At 46.6% G+C, this 19,424-nt stretch overlaps 1 protein-coding gene and 2 non-coding genes across 11 annotated transcripts in view; 1 reads left to right on the plus strand and 2 right to left on the minus strand.

Annotated features, from left to right (window-relative positions):
• Positions 1-226: 226 nt before the first annotated feature.
• Positions 227-332, minus strand: LOC113603516 (U6 spliceosomal RNA). Its single transcript, XR_003425116.1, has one exon. It is a non-coding gene; the product is annotated as a U6 spliceosomal RNA (small nuclear RNA).
• A 7,322-nt stretch (positions 333-7,654) lies between these two features.
• PLEKHA7 (pleckstrin homology domain containing A7) overlaps positions 7,655-19,424 on the plus strand; it is a 219,610-nt gene continuing 207,840 nt past the window's right edge. For all 9 annotated transcript variants that reach the window (XM_053203408.1, XM_053203410.1, XM_053203412.1 and 6 more), the window contains exons 1-3: positions 7,655-7,812; positions 7,935-8,011; positions 8,107-8,164. In XM_053203408.1, the coding sequence (XP_053059383.1) occupies positions 7,727-7,812; positions 7,935-8,011; positions 8,107-8,164 (221 nt within the window). In that variant the 5' untranslated portion in view covers positions 7,655-7,726. The remainder of the gene's footprint in view (positions 7,813-7,934; positions 8,012-8,106; positions 8,165-19,424) is intronic.
• Positions 11,988-12,060, minus strand: TRNAQ-CUG (transfer RNA glutamine (anticodon CUG)). Its single transcript has one exon. It is a non-coding gene; the product is annotated as a tRNA-Gln (tRNA).

Raw genomic sequence — 19,424 nt, forward strand, 5'->3', positions numbered from 1 at the left:
TTTATTTATTTTAAACGTTTATTTATTTTTGAGACAGAGAGAGAGAGCATGAATGGGGGAGGGTCAGAGAGAGAGGAAGACACAGAATCTGAAGCAGGCTCCAGGCTCTGAGCTGTCAGCACAGAGCCCCACATGGGGCTCGAACTCACAGACCGCGAGATCATGACCTGAGCCGAAGTCAGACGCTTAACCGACTGAGCCACCCAGGCGCCCCTTGCGTTGTTTTTTAAATATGGAAGACTTTATGAATTTGCAAGCCTCCTTGTGCAGGGACCATGTTAGTCTTCTCTGTATTGTTCCCATTTTAGTATATGTGCTGCCGAAGTGAGCACTGTACCACAGTTTTTTAAACCATTCACCTATTATAGAACATTTTGTTTCCAGTTTTTGTCTATTACAAAAACCTGCTCTGACCAATCATGCAGAAGCTTTTACAAGGATATATGCTTCATTTCTCTGAGATAAATGTCCAGGAATAGGATTTCTGGGTCATACTGGTAACCATGTATGGTTACCATGCTGGTTAAGTGAATGTTTATTTTTTAAAGAAATTCGCAAATTATTTTCCAGGATGCAGTTTCTCTGTATATTCACTAGCATTTGATATTGTCACTGTTTTTAATTTTAGATTTTAACATAATTTTTTAAATAGTGATAGTTTTATCAAATACATCCTTTGGCATTTATTGAAATAATTTCATGGTATTTCTTACTGGTTTTCTTGATGAATTATATTATTTTATCCTTAAATATACATATATTTTTTTCCCTTCAATGTTGCATTTTACTTTGGGTGGGGGTAGATAATAGGAGAAGGAAGAAGAGGGGGAAACAGGGTCTCACTGGAATCTCCAAAGTGTATGAGACTGGTAATATAAAGATGGGAGGAGATGGCCAGGCAGATTGGATGGGAGGCCTCAAGATTCTTTTTTCTACTGATTTCTATACTCTAATGAAAATGATATGACATATATGTAAATGCCTAAAACATGGTATTTGGTAAATGTCAGTTGCTTTTCCTAGCAGAGTTCTCCACAGGCTAGGTTGTACCTAGATGTCATCATCCTTCTCCATCCAGGGAAAGAAGCTCACCTAGAAAACCAGGTCACTGAAAGTACAGTAGTTCGGATGATGCATTTGGCTAATGGGCTCAGTGCAGGGTCTCACTGTCACCCCATCCTCCCCACTCCACTCTGCCAAGGATGGGCTGAGAGTAGTTTCCCAGATGGCTTCCCTGGGGCCTTGTCAGCTTTTCCCCAGAAGATTCCAAGTAGAGGGCTGTGGGTTGCAACTCTCCAGTGTATAGCCCTCTCCTTCACTTGTACAGAGAGAAGCAGACACATGTGCTGATTTTGCGGGCTGTCTTCAGGATCTCAACAGCCTTGCTGTGCTCAATATCTTAGAAATCCACATCATTCACAGCTAGGGTTTGGTCTCTTTTCTGAAGTCCTGTTCAGTGTGCATCAAGGTCAGGAATCATCTTGAAAAGAAGTCACCTAGCTGGGAGGCCCTTCCTCTTTGGATGTTAAGTCCCAGCTGAGCTCCAGGGGGCTTTGTCAGTGTGAGGACTGGGGGCAGAAACTGTGTCTCAGCTCATCGCTGTAGTGTGTATGGTGTACCATCTTCTGAGGAGGAATTCATGCTGGGGGATTCTCACAGGCATGTAGGAAAACCTCCAGGTAGTCATCATAAAGAATCTGGCTGTCCATCTCCAAAGCCCCATCAGCAGGCCTCAGCCACTTCAAGCTGTGCTCACTGCCAATTCTACGTATATGTTTTAATGGTAAAAATATCAAACAGTTCAAAAAGGGACAAAAGGAAAAGTAAGTCTCTTCCCATTGCTATCACTGAAACAATCACCTTACCTGTTCTTGTGTTTTCATTTAGGGACTATACATATTTGTATTTATATATTAGTTTTATTTAGATAAAGTTGACAGAGTAAGTTTAACAAGTATAACGTGTTGATTTCATACTTAGGTATTGTGAAATGATTACTACAGTAGTATTAGTGAACAGCTCTATCACCTTAATTACTTTTTTGTGGTGAGAACATTTAAGATCTAGTCTCTTAGCAACTTTCAACTATATAATACAGAATTGTTAACTATAACCACCATGCTGTATATTAGATCCCCACAACTTAAAACTGGATGTTTGTACCCTTTGATAAACATCTCCCCGTATCCCCCACCCTCTGGCATTTAGCATTCTACTCTCTGTTTCTGAGTTATGAGTTTATATTCTGCATATAAGTGATATCACACAGTATTTATTTTTCTCTGACTTATTTCACTTAGCATAATGCCCTCAGGGTATATCCTTGTTGTCATAAGTGGCAGGATTTCTTTCTCCTGCATGACTAAATATTATTCTTATTTGTATGAGATATATATATATATAAATATATATATAATATACATTATTATTTGTAGGAGATATATATATGTATATATACACATATATGTACACACATATACATATGTACACAGACATACTTACATATACGTACACACATATACATATGTATATACATATATATGTATATACATGTGTATATATATGTATATATCCTCATATATCACTATATATGAGAATATATACATATTCTCATATAGATACGGATACCTGTATCTATAGATATCTCAAAACTTCTTTATTCACTCATCTATTGATGTGTTTTCTTGTTACTAATTAGTATCCTTTCATTTCAGTTTAAAGGACTCCTTTCAGCATTTCTTATAAAGCAGGTCTAGCAGTGATAGACTTCCTTAGCTTTTGTTTTTCTGGAAAATTTTTTATTACTTCTTCATTTCTGAAGGATAACTTTGCCAAATAGAGTACTCTTGGTTGGCAGGTTTTTTTCTTTTAGCAGTTTGAATATATCATCTCATTCTCTCTGAGGCTGTGAGGTTTCTGCTGAGATTCTGACTGACTTATGGGGGAGGTTCCTTGGATGCTATAAGCTTCTTTTCTCTTCCTGCTTTTAAGATTCCTTTTTTAACTTTGATTTTTGACAATTTTATTATAATATGTCTTGGAGAGGATCTCTTTGAGTTCATTTGGTGACCTATGAGCTTCTTGAACTTGGATATCCAAATCCTTCACCAGATTTGGGCAGTTCTCAGCTATTATTTATTTTCTATTTTTTTAAGTTTATTTATTTATTTTGAGAGAGAAAGAGAGCAGAAGCACAGGAGAGAGGGAGAAAGAGAGAATCCCAAGCAGGCTCTGTGCTGTCAGTGAAGAGCCCAACTCAGGGCTTGAACTCACGAGCCATGAGATCATGACCTGAGCCAAAATCAAGAGGCAAACACTTAACCAACTGAGCCACCCAGGCGCCCCAGCCATTATTTCTTTAAATAACCTTTCTTCTCCCTTCTCACTCTGGAACTCCATAATTCATAAATTATCTCTTTTGATGGTTTGCCATAATTCATGTAGGCTATCCTCACTCCTTTTCATCTTTTTTATTTTGTTCTCCTCTGACTACATAATTTCAAAGTTCCTATCTTCTAACAGATTCTCTCTTCTCAATCCATCCTGCCGTTGATGTGTCTATTGCAGTTTTCATTTCATTCATTGTATTCTCCAGCTCTAGAATTTTTTGTTTGGTTCTTTTTTGTGATTTCTATTTCTTTGTTAAACTTCTCATTTTGTTCATGTACTGTTTTCTTGATTTCATCAAATTGCCTTTCTGTGTTTTCCTGTAGCTCATTGAGTTTCCCTAAAACAGGTATTTCAAATTATCTGTTGGGTAAATTGCAGGTCTCCATGTTGGGACTGAAAGATGATTGTGACTAATGATTGAGACTGAAAGGCCTCCATGTCGAGACTGGTTACTGAAAGATGATTGTGATCCATGTTTCACATTCCTTGAAGTTTTATATTGCTCTCTCCATCTTTGAAAGAGCACTCACCTCCTCTAGTCTTTAATAGCTGCCTTTCCAATGCATCTAAACTTGTGTTTTTCCTCCAGCTGTACGCTAGAACTTCTTTGCTGGAAACCTGGACTTCTACAATAAGACCCTCTCAGCCATAAGTGATTGTATAAGATGCTGTTTTCCAGGGGCTCCTGGACTGTGGCTGAGAGGGGAGGGAGTTGATTCACGGGCCACTGCAGGGTCCACACTGGGACCAACGTGTGTGCGCCTATTGCCCAATGCAACATGTGGATGAGACTTTTCCCAGGTCCACTGGCCTATGGTGCTGGATCCCACAGCTCCCACAAGAGCACTTTTGTCCATGGATAGATGCTAAATTATTGTTGTTGGGGGGGGGGGCACAAACAAGGGATATCTTATTCAACCATGATGCTCCCTATATATTAATAGTAGTATACCATATACTCAGTTCTGCATCTTGTGTTCCCCTTAATGTCTTGGAGACCATTCCATATCAGTACATAACATCTAGCTCATTCTTTTTAACAGCTGTATAGCATCCCATTGTAAGAGTATAATATAATTTAAAAAAATTTTTTTAACTTTTATTTTTGAGAGACAGAGAGAGAGAGAGAGACCATGAGCAGAGGAGGGGCAGAGAGAGGGAGACACAGAATCCGAAGCAGGCTCCAGGCTCTGAGCTGTCAGCACAGAGCCTGATGCGGGGCTCAAACCCACAAACCCTGAGATCATGACCGGAGCCAAAGTCGGACGCTCAACTGACTGAGCCATCCAGGCGCCCCAAGTATGACATAATTTAATTTATCTATTCTTTTGTATTTAAATTGAGGCATAATTGACACATGACATTGTATTAGTTTCATGTATACAACAGAATGATTCAATATCTGTATATGTTGCAAAATACCACCACGATGTCTAGTTAACATCCATCACCACATGAACCTGTTCTTTTTTGATAGACATTTAAGTTGTATCCAGTCTTTTGTAACTATTGACAATGCTGCAGTGAATACTCTGGTACACAGGTCTTTGTGTCTCTGTGTGAGCACTAATGTAAGATAAATTTCTAGCAGTGGAATTGCTAGGTCAAAAGATATATGCATTTAAATTGTAATAGCTGTCGCCAAATTGCCTTCAAAGAGACAACCATTTTGTAGTCCCACCAACAATGAATACGAATGTCTTTCTCTACAATGCACATTTTTGCCAACCTGATATCTAAAAAAAATACTATCTTGGGGTGCCTGGGTGTCTCAGTTGGTTAAACGTCCAGCTCTTGATTTTGGCTCAGGTCATGATTTCATGGTTTGTGAGACTGAGCCCTGCGTCGGCTCTCTGCTGTCAGCACAAAGCCTGCTTAGGATTCTCTCTCTCTGACCCTCCCCCACTCATTGTCTCCCCCCACTCAAATAAGTAAACATTAAAAAAAATAGTATCTCAATTTAATTTTAATCTGCATTTCTCCTATTATGAGATGTTTGAGTATCTTTCATTTGTTTAAAAGACACTTGTATTACTTTTCTGTGAACTGTGTTCATATCTTTTGTCTATTTCGTTATTATCTTAAATTAACATTTAAGAATAAAAACACAACTGGGGTACTTGGGTGACTGAAGTGTCTGACTCTTGACCTTGGCTCAATGATCTTGCATTTTGTGAGTTCGAGTCCTGCATCAGACTCTGTGCTGATGGTGTGGAGCCTGCTTGGGATTGTGTCTCTCCTTCTCTGCCCCTCACCTGTTTGTGCTCTATCTCAAAATAAATAAATAAACTTAAAAGAAAAGAATAAAAACACAACTTTCTTATTGTCATTTGCTCAAGCACCTCCTCAAAGGCAAGAGGTCCTTTCAGACAGGTGTTTAGTGTTCTCCACAATCACACCAACCCTTTCTTTCGTTCGAGATTTTGAAAAAAATTTATTTAAGCATTTTCTAAATTTTTTTTTAACGTTTATTCATTTTTGAGACAGAGAGACACAGAGCATGAATGGGGGAAAGTCAGAGAGAGAGGGAGACACAGAATCTGAAACAGGCTCCAGGCTCTGAGCTGTCAGCACAGAGCCCGATGCGGGGCTTGAACTCACGGACCGCGAGATCATGACCTGAGCCGAAGTCGGACGCCCAACCTACTGAGCCACCCAGGCGCCCCATATTTAAGCATTTTCTATACTCATCGTGGGGCTCAAGCCCATGACCCTGAGGTCAAGAGCCACACATTCCACAGACTGAGCCAGCTAGGTGTCCCCCTGCCCCCACCCACCCCCCACTTATAACTCATACCAACCTCCTTCCCCAATACCACTGTTTGTCTCAAGGAAGGGAACCTTTATGGTCTCTTCAACATCCCATACCCTTCCCATGAGCCTGTGTTTGCTCTCCCATCCTTCTCCTCTGGGGTGCTCTCTTCTCAGTCAAACCTGAGCAGTCCTTCTGGGCCCAACTGATTTTCACCTGTCTGGGGTGCTTTTCTGAATAGCAGTGCCCATACTACCTACAGTTTCCTCTTTCTACTAACTACAGCCTATGCCGCTTGAAGGTTTGGCTTGACATCTCCCAGAGCCCAGCTTCCTTTCTGTTCATGCTCAGCGTACAGGGGTGTCAGTGCAGAAAGGGTTGTATGCGCTTTTTCAGCACTTATTGAATGAACACAGGAGCCAGGCACTGTTCCAAGCACTGGGAATATGGCAGTATATGGGACAGAGCAAGGTCCCTCTTATCATGCAGCAGACATTTTAGTGTGTGTGTGGGAGGGAGGGGCTGATATACAACATACAAGGCAATAAACACACACACATGCATAAGAATATCAATTAAGTGCACACAAGTAATGGGATGGTGAAGGGAGGAGGAGAAGGGTCTCTTTTGGACAAAGGGGTCAGGGGACGGATCCCCCAGGAGCTGAGTTCCCAGCATAGGCCTGACTATGAGAAGGCTGCAGCCATGTAAAGAACTTCCCAGAGCCCCCACTAAAGGCCTGGACTGTAGGGTCTGCTCTTCTAAAGACAGACAGATGCAGCCAGGTCCACAGCGTCTCTTTCTGTCACTTGACAGGAATTAAAGGCAGAAGAAGCCTACAATCCCGGTAACTTCAGGGCTGTGTGTGTGTGTGAGGTGTGTGAGGAGAGAACCTGCCGTCTCCTGCTTCATATCCCAGCTGAAAACTTGGGAAAATGAAATCACGCTTGACCTGGCATTAATAGAGCACCTGCTGGGGGCCAGGGGCCAATCACTCTACACCATAGAAACTTCATAGAATCTACCCAACGATCTCTTGTGGTACTTTCTATTGACTTTATTTTACAGAGGAAGGCACACACCGAGGCTCGGAATATGGATGGAACCTGTTTAGGTTTGCATGGTTCAGAAAGAACTCCAGAAGTTCCTGGAGGCACATTTGTCGTGGAAGTCGGGTGGGGCTTACTGGAGCGTTCGGGGTGCACCTAGTTTCCGGAGTTTGCCCGAGGCGCCCCAACAGCGGCCCTCGGCCCCGCCCGGGTCTCGGGGCCCCGGGGCCTCAGGGGCCAAGGGGCCCGCGGCGGGCGCGCCCGGGCCGGCCGGCGGGGGGCGGGGAAGGCGCGGGGACAAAGGCCGCGGCCACCGCGCTCGGGTCGGCCGGTGCGGCGAACTCCCGCGGCCGCGCCGTAACTGGGGACTGCCGGGACGTCGCCGCGCGCCGCGATGGAGCGCCCCGGGTCGCCGCCCGGGCCCGCGCAGGCCGAGCCCGCCGGCCCGCCGCCCGCGCCGCCCCCTCCCCCGCCTCCGCCCCCGCCCCCTCTCCCCCGCCCCGCGGCGGCCGCGGCGGCTCCGCGCTCGGCGAACATGGCGGCGGCGGCGGTCGGGCGGGACACTTTACCTGAGCACTGGTCCTACGGCGTGTGCCGGGACGGCCGCGTCTTCTTCATCAAGTGCGGCGCGGGCAAGCGGGCACGCGGGCACGCGGGCGGGGGCGCGGGCCGGGAGGGGTGCGGGGCCGGGCGGGCGCCCCCAGAGCGGCGGCGGCGCTAACAGGTGCACCTCTCTCCCGCAGTGACGAGCTCCGCCGCACGACCTGGCTGCACCCGCGCACCGGGGAGCCCGTCAACTCGGGCCACATGATCCGCTCAGGTAGGCGCGGGGCAGGCGGGGTGGGGGGGCGGCACTCGGGGGGCGCGCGCCCGAGCGGCCCAAGTTTGACCTGACTCTTTTTGGCATTTCCGCAGACCTGCCCCGCGGCTGGGAGGAGGGCTTCACGGAGGAGGGCGCCAGCTACTTCATCGAGTGAGTGACCGGGGCGCCGCGCTGGGCTCGCACCTGTGCAGCGGGGCCCGACCGGTTCCCGCCGCGCGCCCCCGCCTCCCGCCTCCCGCGCGGGTCCCGGGCGAGTTGGCGCGCACAGCGCCGCGGCCGCTCTCTTGTGGGGTTTTGTGTGCTGGAGTTGTGTGGCGGGCACGGGGAGGGGGTCGGCGGGGTCCGTATCTCCGCGGGGGGCCGGAATCCGGCCGGCAGAGGGGGCGGGGGCCGCAAACTACCCGCTGGTCCTGTAGTTGGGAGGGATTCGGGCCCGGGTGTGAGGGCCCGGACACGCCTCCCCGCTGGGGTCTCGGGCCGCAAGGAGCCGGGAGGTGCCCCACCGGGGTGGGGGGTTGCGCCTGGGGTCCGAGTACTGGGGGCTGGGGAGTGGGGAGTAGAGAGGGAGGGGAGCGGGGAGTAGAGAGGACGCTTTGGTTTCGACCTCGTTCTTTGGGACGGTGGGGGAGAGTCGGAACCTCGGCCCCCTCCCCATCCTGAGCGCGGGCCTGCGGGGGAGGGGTGAGCGTGGGGAGGGAACCCATCAGCCAATAATATTCCTCGAGCACTGTGCGTCTCTGAAAGCCGGCGCTCCACAGGGACAGTCACTCCTGTCTCCGCTAGTCAAGCGGTAGCTGTTCCGAAAAAGCCCGCGAGCGTTGTGCCACTAGCCAGGTTACCCTAGACCTGGGTCTGTAGAGATGAAATCCGGGGAGCCGTAAGCTAGGGCGCGGTGCAGCCACGAGCACCAGTGTGGCCCTTACTTTCCCACTCTGGGCGTGTACCTGTGTTGCCCCGTTTCTCTGTAACCAACCGTCTAGGTGCTCGCCGGTCAGCTCCATGAGGTCAGGAGCAGCTTTTGATCCTTTGCCCAGTGCCTGGCACAGAGTAGGCACTCGGTAAATCTTTGTTTACTGAATGAATTAACTAGCCAAGGTCTGGACGGTGGTCTGACTCTTACTTTTGGAGGCCTGTGAGTCAGAATTCCTTTCTTCAACTCGGAGCACTGCTAGTCGGTAGCGGAGCAGCATAGTCGAAGCTAAGGTGGTCACAGAAAATCCCGGATCCTCCTATCCTGGTTTGGGCTCTTGCAGGATGTTTGAAATTCTGGTGGATGAGACTTATACAAGTGAACACTGGGACTGGCTGGGGTCCTGCTGTCCTGCCTCACCTCTGTGTTTGAGAGAGAAGTTGAGGAGCTGGCTGGAACCTTAGAACCTCCCAGTTAGTGGGCCTGTGTGGCTCATACTGCATTTTATTGATCTTTATTAGATTTCTCCTTATGTGTTCCTCATTGTTCTAGGCATTGGAAGTGCAGAAATGAATGAGGCAGACAAGATCTGGATGCTCATGGAGCTTGAAGTCTAGTGGGGAGAGGGAGCAGACAATAAGGAAAAAAAAAACAAAACAAAAAAACTAAACAACTCCTCCCCCCGCCCCCAAACAAGAATAATGTCAGTGGTAACTACTGTGCAGAAAATGAAAATAGCATCATTTGATATCAAGTAACTGGGTGGTATGGTTGGATTGAGAGATCAGTGCTGTTTCTGAATAGGTGACATTTAAGGTAAAGTTTGGATGACAGGAAAGAGCCATCCTTGTGTTGATGAGGTGGCAAAGCATTTCCAAAAGAGAACAGCCAATTCTGTTTTTTTTTTTAATTGTTTTTAACGTTTATTTGTTTTTGAGAGACAGAGACAGACAGCACGAGCAGGGTAGGGGCAGAGAGAGAGGGAGACACAGAATATGAAGCGGGCTTCAGGCTGTGAGCTGTTAGCACAGAGCCTGATGTGAGGCTTGAACCCACAAACCGTGAGATCATGACCTGAGCTGAAGTTGGACGCTTAATCAACTGAGCCATCCAGGTGCCCCATAGAGCAGTCAGTTCTATTAAAGTAAGGGCTGTAAAGCTTCAAGTTCAAGTTCGAAGAGTGGAGAGGCCAGTGTGGCTGGAATGTGGTGAACAAAGGAGAAAGTAGCAACAGAAGAGGCTACAGATAGGAAAGAGCTAAATGGTGTAGAGCCAGAGGAAGGGGCTTTAAACTTTATTTTAAGCCCAGCGAGAAATTATTGGAGGGTTTGAAGCAGGGGAGCAATGTGATTTGATTTGCATTTTTAGAAAGACCATTCTACCTGCTGTAGAGTGGACTGTATGTAGGTGGGCAACTGGTAGGGGCAGGATAGTAGTAGCAGGCTGTTGCTGTAGTCCAGGCAAGAGTTAATGATGACTTAAATGAGGGTGTAGTACTGGAGAGGAAGAGAAGTAGTCAGATTCAGACTTGATGATTTGGATGCAGTCTGTGAGAGAAAGAGAAAAGTCAAAGATGACTCCCAGAGGCTTAAGTACCTGAGCGGATGGTACTCATATCATTGAGATGGGAGGGCTGTGGGGAGGAGTGTTTGGAGTGGAGGAGAGCATGAGATCTTGTTTTGACATTTGAGATATGAATATGTCAACTAGTCAGATGCTCAGGAGAGAGAGGATTGAAGAGGTATATTTAAGTATTATAGCTGGTATTCAAGGCCACAAGATTAATTGAACTCACCTTGAATGAGAGTGTAGACAGAAAAGATGACCTAAGCCTTGGGACATAGCAGCATTTAGAGGTTGGGAAAAGAGGTGGATCCAGCAAAGGAAACAGAAGCTAGGAGAAAACCCAGTAGAATGAGTGGGTCACAGAAGCTTAAAGGACAATACTTGACTGGAGTAGGTGGAAGAGAAAACAGGGGTATGGAAGTGGAGTCCATAAGTATAGGTGAATCTTTCAGGCAGTTTGGTTATGAAGTGGGGTTGAGGCATTAGCTGAGGATTAGAGGGGTTGTGGGTTTGAGGTGGGGGGGGGGGGTCCTGTTTTTTTAGTGAGAGATGATAGAGCATGTTGTGTTTTTCTGGGAATGATCCAGGAGAGAGGGAGAAGTGGATGATGTAGGAAAGAGATGGGACAGTTGCTGGAGCAGTGTTTCTGAGGGGATGAATGGGAAAGGGATCCGGAGCTTAAGTCTCACTGGTCCCAGCTGGGAATAGGGCCTTTCACCCATTTTACGGGAGGAAGGACTGTCCATGCCAGAGCCCATGCTGGGAGGTTGATAGGTTCAGTGAGGGGAGAGGTAGGTGTTCCTGTCTGATGGTATCTGTCTTTTCCATGAAGTACTAGGCTAAGTCTTGAGTTGGGGGACTTGAGGGCTGGGTAGGACTCTATCAGCCATTACCACAGCCTCCCGACCTTCATCTCTTCTGCTGACTCTTCTGTGGTAACTCTGTGAAGTTCCCAGTGATTATCCTTTAGCAAGTCCTGGCTCCCCACCCCAAGGGTCCTCCCAGGCCTAGGGGAAAGCAGTGTCTGTCTGGTCCCCTACCTTCAAAGGCCAGCCATATGGGAGGCTGGGACACTGTGGCAGCTGACTGTATTTCCTATCTCCTTTTGAGACAACTTCTTGAGAGAGATTTAAGGGTTTGGGAGTAACTGTTTTCCTTTTCCTCACATAAAAATGCTTTGCTTTAGTCAGTCAGCTTTCTTAGATTTGCCATGATCACTTCTGAATGCTCTTTTTTTTTTTTTTTGTATCCTTCTCTAATATGGCTCAGTGAGAGGGAGCATTGGAACAGCTGGGGTCCCCCTCCCCCCCGTGGATCCTTGGTCTGGAAAGTTGTGTGAGGTTTTCAGGATCCATCAGTTGCTCCTGATATTTAGCAGATGTTTGATACCCTCCAGAGTACATTGCTTCTTCTTTTTAAAAATCGTTTCTTTAATCCAGGTTCTTTAGACCTTCTGTACATGAGAAAATCCAGAGTATTTTATTTTAAAGTAATCTCTACCTAATGTGGGGCTCGAACTCAGGACCCTGAGATTCAGAGCCTCATGCTTTACCAACTGAGCCAGTCAGGCATCCCCACAGTACATTTCTTACTTTTTAAAAAAAAATTTAATGTTTATTATTCATTTTTGAGAGAGAGAGAGAGTAGGAGAGAGGGAGACACAGAATCCAAAACAGCCTCCAGGCTCCGAGCTCTCAGCATAGAGTCCAACACGGGGCTCGAGCCCATGAGCCATGAGATCATGACCTGAGCCAAAGTCCGATGCTTAACTGACTGAGCCACCCAGGTGCCCCCACAGAACATTTCTTAAGCCATAAAAACTTGAGCTAAGGCAGGTACATTTTGGTTTTGGTTTCTGCACTTTGGGTTCACTTTTGGATTAGAGGCAAAACATAAGAGGAATCTACTCCTGGTTCCCCCAGTTCTAGACTTGGTGATGCTACTATCCTTTTTAAGAAGGCTTCTTGTTCTCCAAAACTTTTCTACTTTCCCATGAGTCTCTCATCCAGGTAGCAAGATATAATATTAATGGAGATAATAGTGTCATTAACAGCAACAGCAACAATAGTAGTAGCAATTATGTAATAGCCTCTTCTTTTCAAGTCTGAAAAATTCCAAGAACTGTTTTATAACTATTATGTGATTAAATTTCACAATAATTTGTTGAGGTAGGAGCTGTTACTAGTCCCAGTTTACTGATGTGGAAACTCATTGTAATCTTGGCATTCCAAAAGCAAAGGGCAGGTGGTTTTTTCTGGTACCTTTTCTTACTTGATGCCTGTAGCAGCAGAAGAGCAGAGATTATCCTGTTCTTCAGATGATGAAACTCAGGTCCATGAGGGTTCAGTGATTTGGCTGGAGTGCTTAGACCTGGGACCAAAAGTAGGTCTTCAGTCTCTAATATGGTAACCACAGCAGTGGTGGTAGCTCTGACCCCAGGTCACAGGTGAGAGCCACCACTGATACTTGAAGGAGCCTGTGCCAGGTGCCATTGTTGTAAGTCAGGCTGTTCAAGGCTCACAGGGCCAGAGTTCTTCTTTGCTTTTGCTGAGGATTGAGGCACCTGAGAAAGGCAGCAGCTCTTGGTTTCCTGAGCTGATTGGTAGTGGTGCAAGTGTCTGATTAGTAAGCAATGGAAGACATTAATTATTAATTAGTAAAAGCAGTTTGGCAGGCACAGCCTTTTCAAACGTGAGACCCCAGAGAGTAAAGTTCTAGAACAGGCCTTGAATGCAAGAATGTTACACTGGGCTGGTCTTTGGGGGTTTTGTGGCTCCCTGTGGGTTGGCTTCTCCTTACAGCAGTCTTTGAATAGGTCCTGAGTTGATAAAGAGAATGAATGGCAGAGAGGAGGGGTCATGGCGACCCTGCCTGTGCCAAGGTTGCTCCTTGAAGGCTGGTATCCTGTTCTGCATCTCTGAGACTTTGGTACCGAGCCCAGCTTTGGGCTCTGAGTAGGCACTTGGTATTTATTGAAGCAGTAATGTTTTGAGGGACTCAGTGAGTTTAGTAAATATTCCAGGTCTTGCAAAACTCCTTGTTGGGGAAGAGATCAGGGGCTTGGGGGGGACTGGGCAAGGTAAAAGATGCGAAGCAGCCCAGAAATATGCCTGTTACATCTGGTGCCTGGATCCCAGGCTTCTCGGATGTAGATGCTTGTTGTCAAGAACAGTGCTTGTAGGATCTGGCCTCCTTTGGCTTCTTCACCTCTAACTTCATGCTCTGCATCTGGAGAGTGGGATATCTGTTGGTGTTCCCTTGCTGGTTGTCTCCCTCCCTGGTTGCCAGGCCCTGGTGTCCTCTTCTAGCTTTAGGTTCCTCAGTTTTAGTTTTGGAGCTTTGCAGGGCCAGCCTATGTAGGTGCCATCCTCCTTGTGGGTGCCCATCCCCAAGTGAGACCAGTGAGGCTAATGGGAAAAACATTTCTGAGGCTTGAAGCAAGACCGACTTTCCCCTCCCCAGCCCTTTGGACTGCAGCAGGTCCTGGCTGCATGATTTGCAGGACTCTGTGCAAAATGAAAGTGCTGGGCCACTTGTTCAAAAAGCCAGAAAAAGGTGCCTTTAAATGTATTAAAGTATAAAACTTTTTCCTTTCTTCTGTAGTTTTCCCCTCAACTTGTCATGGTGTTTTTTATTAGCTATTCAATGTCATACTAAGTAAAAACAAATAATAAAAATTTAAATTATTAGCATGACTCTCAGGTTTATCTCTATATTGTGGAATACCATGTTTTGAATGCAAATATGAGGGTAATGACCTTGTACACTGAGCCACCACCACCATGCCCACTCTGACCCACCACAGGGCAAGAGTGCTGGTGGTCAGGCTCTCCTGGACAGGAATGAGGAGCAGGACGGCTGGGTGGGGCTTGGGGCTCTAGGTGGCTGGGAATTAAGAACATGTCCCAGGGAGGCAGGGAGTGGGGATCAGGCCTGAGCCAAGGCCTTAAGCTAAACTCCTTCGGAAGAGTTATTCTTCTAGAGATAATGCTAAATATCTAGAGTGTGTTTTTGTATTCGGCAAACCCATTTTCTCTGAAATTTAAAAAAAAATTAATGTTTATTTTTGAGAGAGAGAGAGAGAGAGTGAGCATGAGCAGGGAAGGACAGCAAGAGAGGGAGACACAGAATCCGAAGTAGGCTCCAGGCTCCGAGCTGTCAGCACAGAGCCTGATGGTTCGAATTCACAAACCGTGAAATCATGACCTGAGCTGAAGTTGAGACACTTAACCTTAACCGACTGAGCCACCCAGCCACTCCTTCTCTGAAAGTTAGAGAGGAGTTGGGGAATGAAGGCTGAACCAGGGATGACAGAATATCAGCCCACCCTCAGTGGGCTGTAAGGCACCAAGTATAGAAGGCCCTTTGGAAAAGTCTGTGAATACTGGAAGGGCCAGGCGGCTGCCCTCTTGAGATTTAATTATGCCATCACGCAAGCGACAGTTTTCAAGGCCCCTCTGGGAAGAAGTCTATCTTGTCTGCCACATTTTTCTCCCCAGACAAATGTTGGACTTCATGTTAGTAAAATTTGTCTTATACAGTGCCAACCTGTTGGTTCATTTATATGCCATCTTTCTCATTTGTCATCTTTCTCATCGCTGGGAACAGTAGTCCCAGAAACTTTATTTCAAACCAGAAAGCAACAATCGTGTAAAGAATTTCTGTGAAACTGCAGCATACATCTACTTAAACTGGAAATTCTGAAGCCTCTTGTTGAAAGTTAAGAAAAGGCTCTCCCAGCTTGGCAAGTTTTGGCATAACCCCACACTTTACGTTTCATTTCCTGGTTATTTTATCAAGAGTGAAAACTGGCGCAGGGATTGAAACGTTAGGTCCTGTGTATAAGGAACAACGGTGGTGTTGTGCAGAAAGCAGAAGGAAGGATTAAGAGCTGTGATTTGTATCACGCTCTCAAAACCATCCCAGAAAAGATCTGGGAAAACCTCTTTAAGAAAAACAGTTGCAAGTTGCTTCTTTATTAAGGCTCTTTACCCTTGGGAGGGATGTGTTTCAGAGAAAGGACAGGGATGGATGGTGGGAGAGGTGCTACTCCGGATTTACAGTGCTGTGTGTGTGAAGAGGGTGGGTGTAGGTTTCAGGTGCATTGATGTAACTTTGTCCATTCTCTCGATATTTATGGGAGTAAACTGTGGGCTTCTTAAAATAGGGCTTCAGAAAAAGGAGCCTCTTTGAGAACGCACATCACAATGTGGATTATTTTGTGATTTAATGAGGTGTTGGCTCCCGTTTTCCTGTCTCTTCAGAAGAGAGCATGGGTTTGAATCTCTCTGCTCAGTAAACTGGCATGGTGTCTTGCATAAATATTGGCAGAGGGAGAAACGTGGAGGAATATGGTTTTATTTGCCTGTTGTTTTTAAGTGGCTGTCAAAACATTTGTTTCAATTTTCTGAAACGAGAAGTGTTTTGGGTTAATGTTTCATTGTTTACAGAGTGCTTCATGAATGTTATCTGGTTGGAGGCTCACAATTATTGCATTTTTTTCGTGCAGAAAAGTGGGCTCGGAGGGGTAAAATGACTTCCTAAAGCTGCATGCTGTGTTAGGTCAGCCTTTTCAGGGTTCAGAGAACAGGTGGACAATTCGTTGTCTCAGACAAGGGCTTCTCAGATTTTTCAACCACAGACAAATGACAGAAGAGGATGAAGGCCAACTTGCCTGGGAGGTTGGATGGTAGTAAACGTCCTCAAAATGTGGGTACTATCCAAAACTCCATGTAGACTTTACCTTCAATTTAACTTACTATAAAATTCCTTCCTGTATTTTCCATTAAGATCAAGATGCATCATGTTTGTCGTATGGCTTTGTGGTTTCCTAAACAGAAACATATACTCTTGGGTACACCAATTCCCCTGTTCAGTCTTAAGGGACAGGGAAGTGTAGGGAGACTGCTCATTGGCCTTCCAGTCTCTCTAAGTGATGCGTCTCCGAAGAGGAATGTACAGGTCCCAAGGAAGACAACATCAGCAGCTGTTGTGATCTCAGGTCATCTTTTGCCTGAACTGAGTTGTGCCAGACCACCCCTCTGTCTCCCATCTAGCCTACTCCTGGTCACCTGGATGCTGGCCAGGTTTTTCTGGAAGCCAAAGCATAGCACAACTTAATCATGAAGAAAAATGTATAGGGGTTGTATATGTGGTGGGAGTGTGTTTAAAGAGGCAGTGGGTACGTGCATGGGCAGGTGCATGGGCTCCAGATTCCCAGATTCTAATTCCAATCCCACCAGTTACAGCTCCCTGTCCTTGGTAAGTTACCTACTCCTTTCAAGCCTTTTCTCCTCACCAATGAAATAGGGATAAATGTGGGGATTGCGTGAATTAATTGATGTAAAGGGTTTTGCAAGTGCCTGGCACCTAGTAAATGCCCAATAAATGTGAGCCCCTCTTTGTACATGTACACAGCTATGAGGTAGGGTAGAAATGTGCATTCTAAGTACTAATTACATTCAGCTGCTGATGGAGAAATCTGGTGTCCTCAAACTGGGGTTGCCTGGGTTAGGATCATGCAAACTATAGGACTCAACTCAGAACTTGGACTAATAAAAACTGCATAACCATTATGGTTATTAAAAGGTTGTCTTCATTTTTGGGAAATACTGAAGTATTTGCTCTTAAGTGGCTGAGAAAAAACTGTGTGTGTGTGTGTGTGTGTGTGTGTGTGTGTGTGTGTGTGTGTTGAGGGGAGTGGATGATAGAACAAATGGCACAACATGTTAACAATGGGTGAGACTGGGTGAGGGGTATGGAGGTTCCTTGTGCTATTCCTGCAACTCTAAGTTTAAAATGATTTCCAAATTCAAAGTTAGTTAAAAACAACAACACTACGTAACCTTGACCATCAGGGCTATGCAGTCCCAAGGCCACAGGTACCTTGTCCAGGCTGCAGGGACCTGGGAACCAAGAGCCCAGGGTAATGAGGTATGAAATGCTCCTGGGTTGGCTGTTTCCTGGGCATTTAGAAGGCTGCACAGATGTCTGCTCCTTAATCTGGGTGGCCACCTGGCTATCGGCTCTGACTGCTGAAAGACAGACTTATTGTCTGATGCTGCCTGGCCCACAGATGTCAACAGTAATAATCTTCATGGTGCTCTATAGTTGAGAAATATATACATTCCTTTTAGAAGCAGTTATTTTTATTATCCTCATTTTACAGATCAAGTAGTGGAGACTGGGGGAGGGACAGGAGTTCAAAGATCTTCCTGATGCCAGAGCATCAGTAGGGAAGCTGGGACGTGAACCAGAGTCATCTTGGCTCCAAGTTTGTGTGCTGTTTCTACCATGGTGTCTTCTGACTCCCATAGCCACTCGCTCTGTACTGAATCCTCCTGTAGAGTTATCCACCCCCCAAATTGGTCATCTGTACCTTCCCCGATAACCCAGAGGCAGAATTCCTCTTGGGCCTCCTTCAGAAAGTCCCCTGCAGAGTAGATGAGTGATCAGTGGGTTGGATGGTCCCAAGGCAGGGCCAGTGGGCAGGTCCCTTAGTGCTCTGGGAGAGCAGACTCTTACCCCCCACCCTCCCCAGATGTCAGCTGACCACAGCTTAGGGGCTGATGAGCCTCTTAAGCCTGCTTAGAGCCAGGCTGTCTCTTTCAGGTTCTGCCAGAAGAGTGTTTCCAGCGTCATAGTCAGCGTTCTCAGGGTTTCTCAGGGGCTTTTTCTGCCAAGGCAGAGCCCTCACCCTCTTGAGGTCTGACAGCTTGGAGTTAGCATGCAGTCTCTTCCAGGGCTGCTGGTTGCCTCTTGTGCTCCCCTGGAACAGTCTGCAGGGTAGGTGGGGTGCAGTGTGCTCGGGGATAGGGGGGACAGAGGGCCCTTTCAAGGCCTCTACCCAGGTACCTGGCTGCACAGCCTCCGGCATTCTCTCCCTGTGGGTGAAGGGGGAGGTGAGACAGTCTCCTTCCTAGGAGCAGTGGAGCCAGAGCAATGTTGTACATCAATGCAGTAACCTTTGCAATAATCATATCCTCTTTAGTTGCAAACTGAGTTGTCTGTGCATGTCCACAGATGGAACCAGTGGGCCACCTTGAGGAGTGGTGAGCACCTTACTAGAGGAGCAGTTTAATCAGACTCGATGGCTTTTGGTCCAGGATTCATCAGTTGAGTCACCAGACTCTGATGAGCCACCTCCTGATTGCCAGTCTCCACACTGGGTGCTGTGGAGAAAAATAGATGTCATGTCTGCCCTCCAGGAGTGCCCAGTCCAGGAGCGGGGGAGGGACCTTGGACAATTTCAGTATGGGTGACTGGGGCTGGGGTCCCTGAGGACAGGGCCCTGGGGAGATTCAGAGGTTGAGTATGAGGAAGGCCAGGTAGCAGTGGGCAGTCCAAGGCAAGAGAGGCCAGTGGAAGAAATTGGAAAGAGCTAGGGGGTGGGAGTGAAGGTGACGTATGTGTGTGCCTGTCTGCATCTTGAAGAGCCTGGTGCTAAGTTGAGGCATAGGGACTGGTCCTAGATAACACCCTTCACTAGTAGCTTGGCTTCAGCAGAGTGGAGTAATTGGAGATATTGTTCTAGGGGTTCCCCGAAATCCTGTTGCCATGTCAGGGGTTATCCAACATGAATTCTGGAGTCTGCATACCAGGGTTGAAATCTTGCCTCTGCTGCCAGCTTGGACAGATCACTTAAACCTCTGTGTCTTCAGATGTTTCTTCATCTATAGAATGGGATACAGCTGTACTGTTGACTTAGTGCCTGGCAAGCCACATGTGCTGTGTAAGAATTAACTATTATTCTTACTCCTAGAAAGGAAGCCCCTTCCCGTGGTGAAGTGTGACACAGTCAGCAGAGGAACTATAACTTGTTCTCTTTGGAGAAATTTCCTAAGATCAGGCTAGCAGGAGGGAGAATTGTATTTCCTTGTTGAGACTTGTCTTTAAAAGGAAGCTGGGCACTAAATGGTGCTAAATATCAAAGAA

The sequence above is a fragment of the Acinonyx jubatus genome, chromosome D1, assembly GCF_027475565.1.
Source record: "Acinonyx jubatus isolate Ajub_Pintada_27869175 chromosome D1, VMU_Ajub_asm_v1.0, whole genome shotgun sequence".
Classification (NCBI taxonomy): Eukaryota; Metazoa; Chordata; class Mammalia; order Carnivora; family Felidae; genus Acinonyx; species Acinonyx jubatus.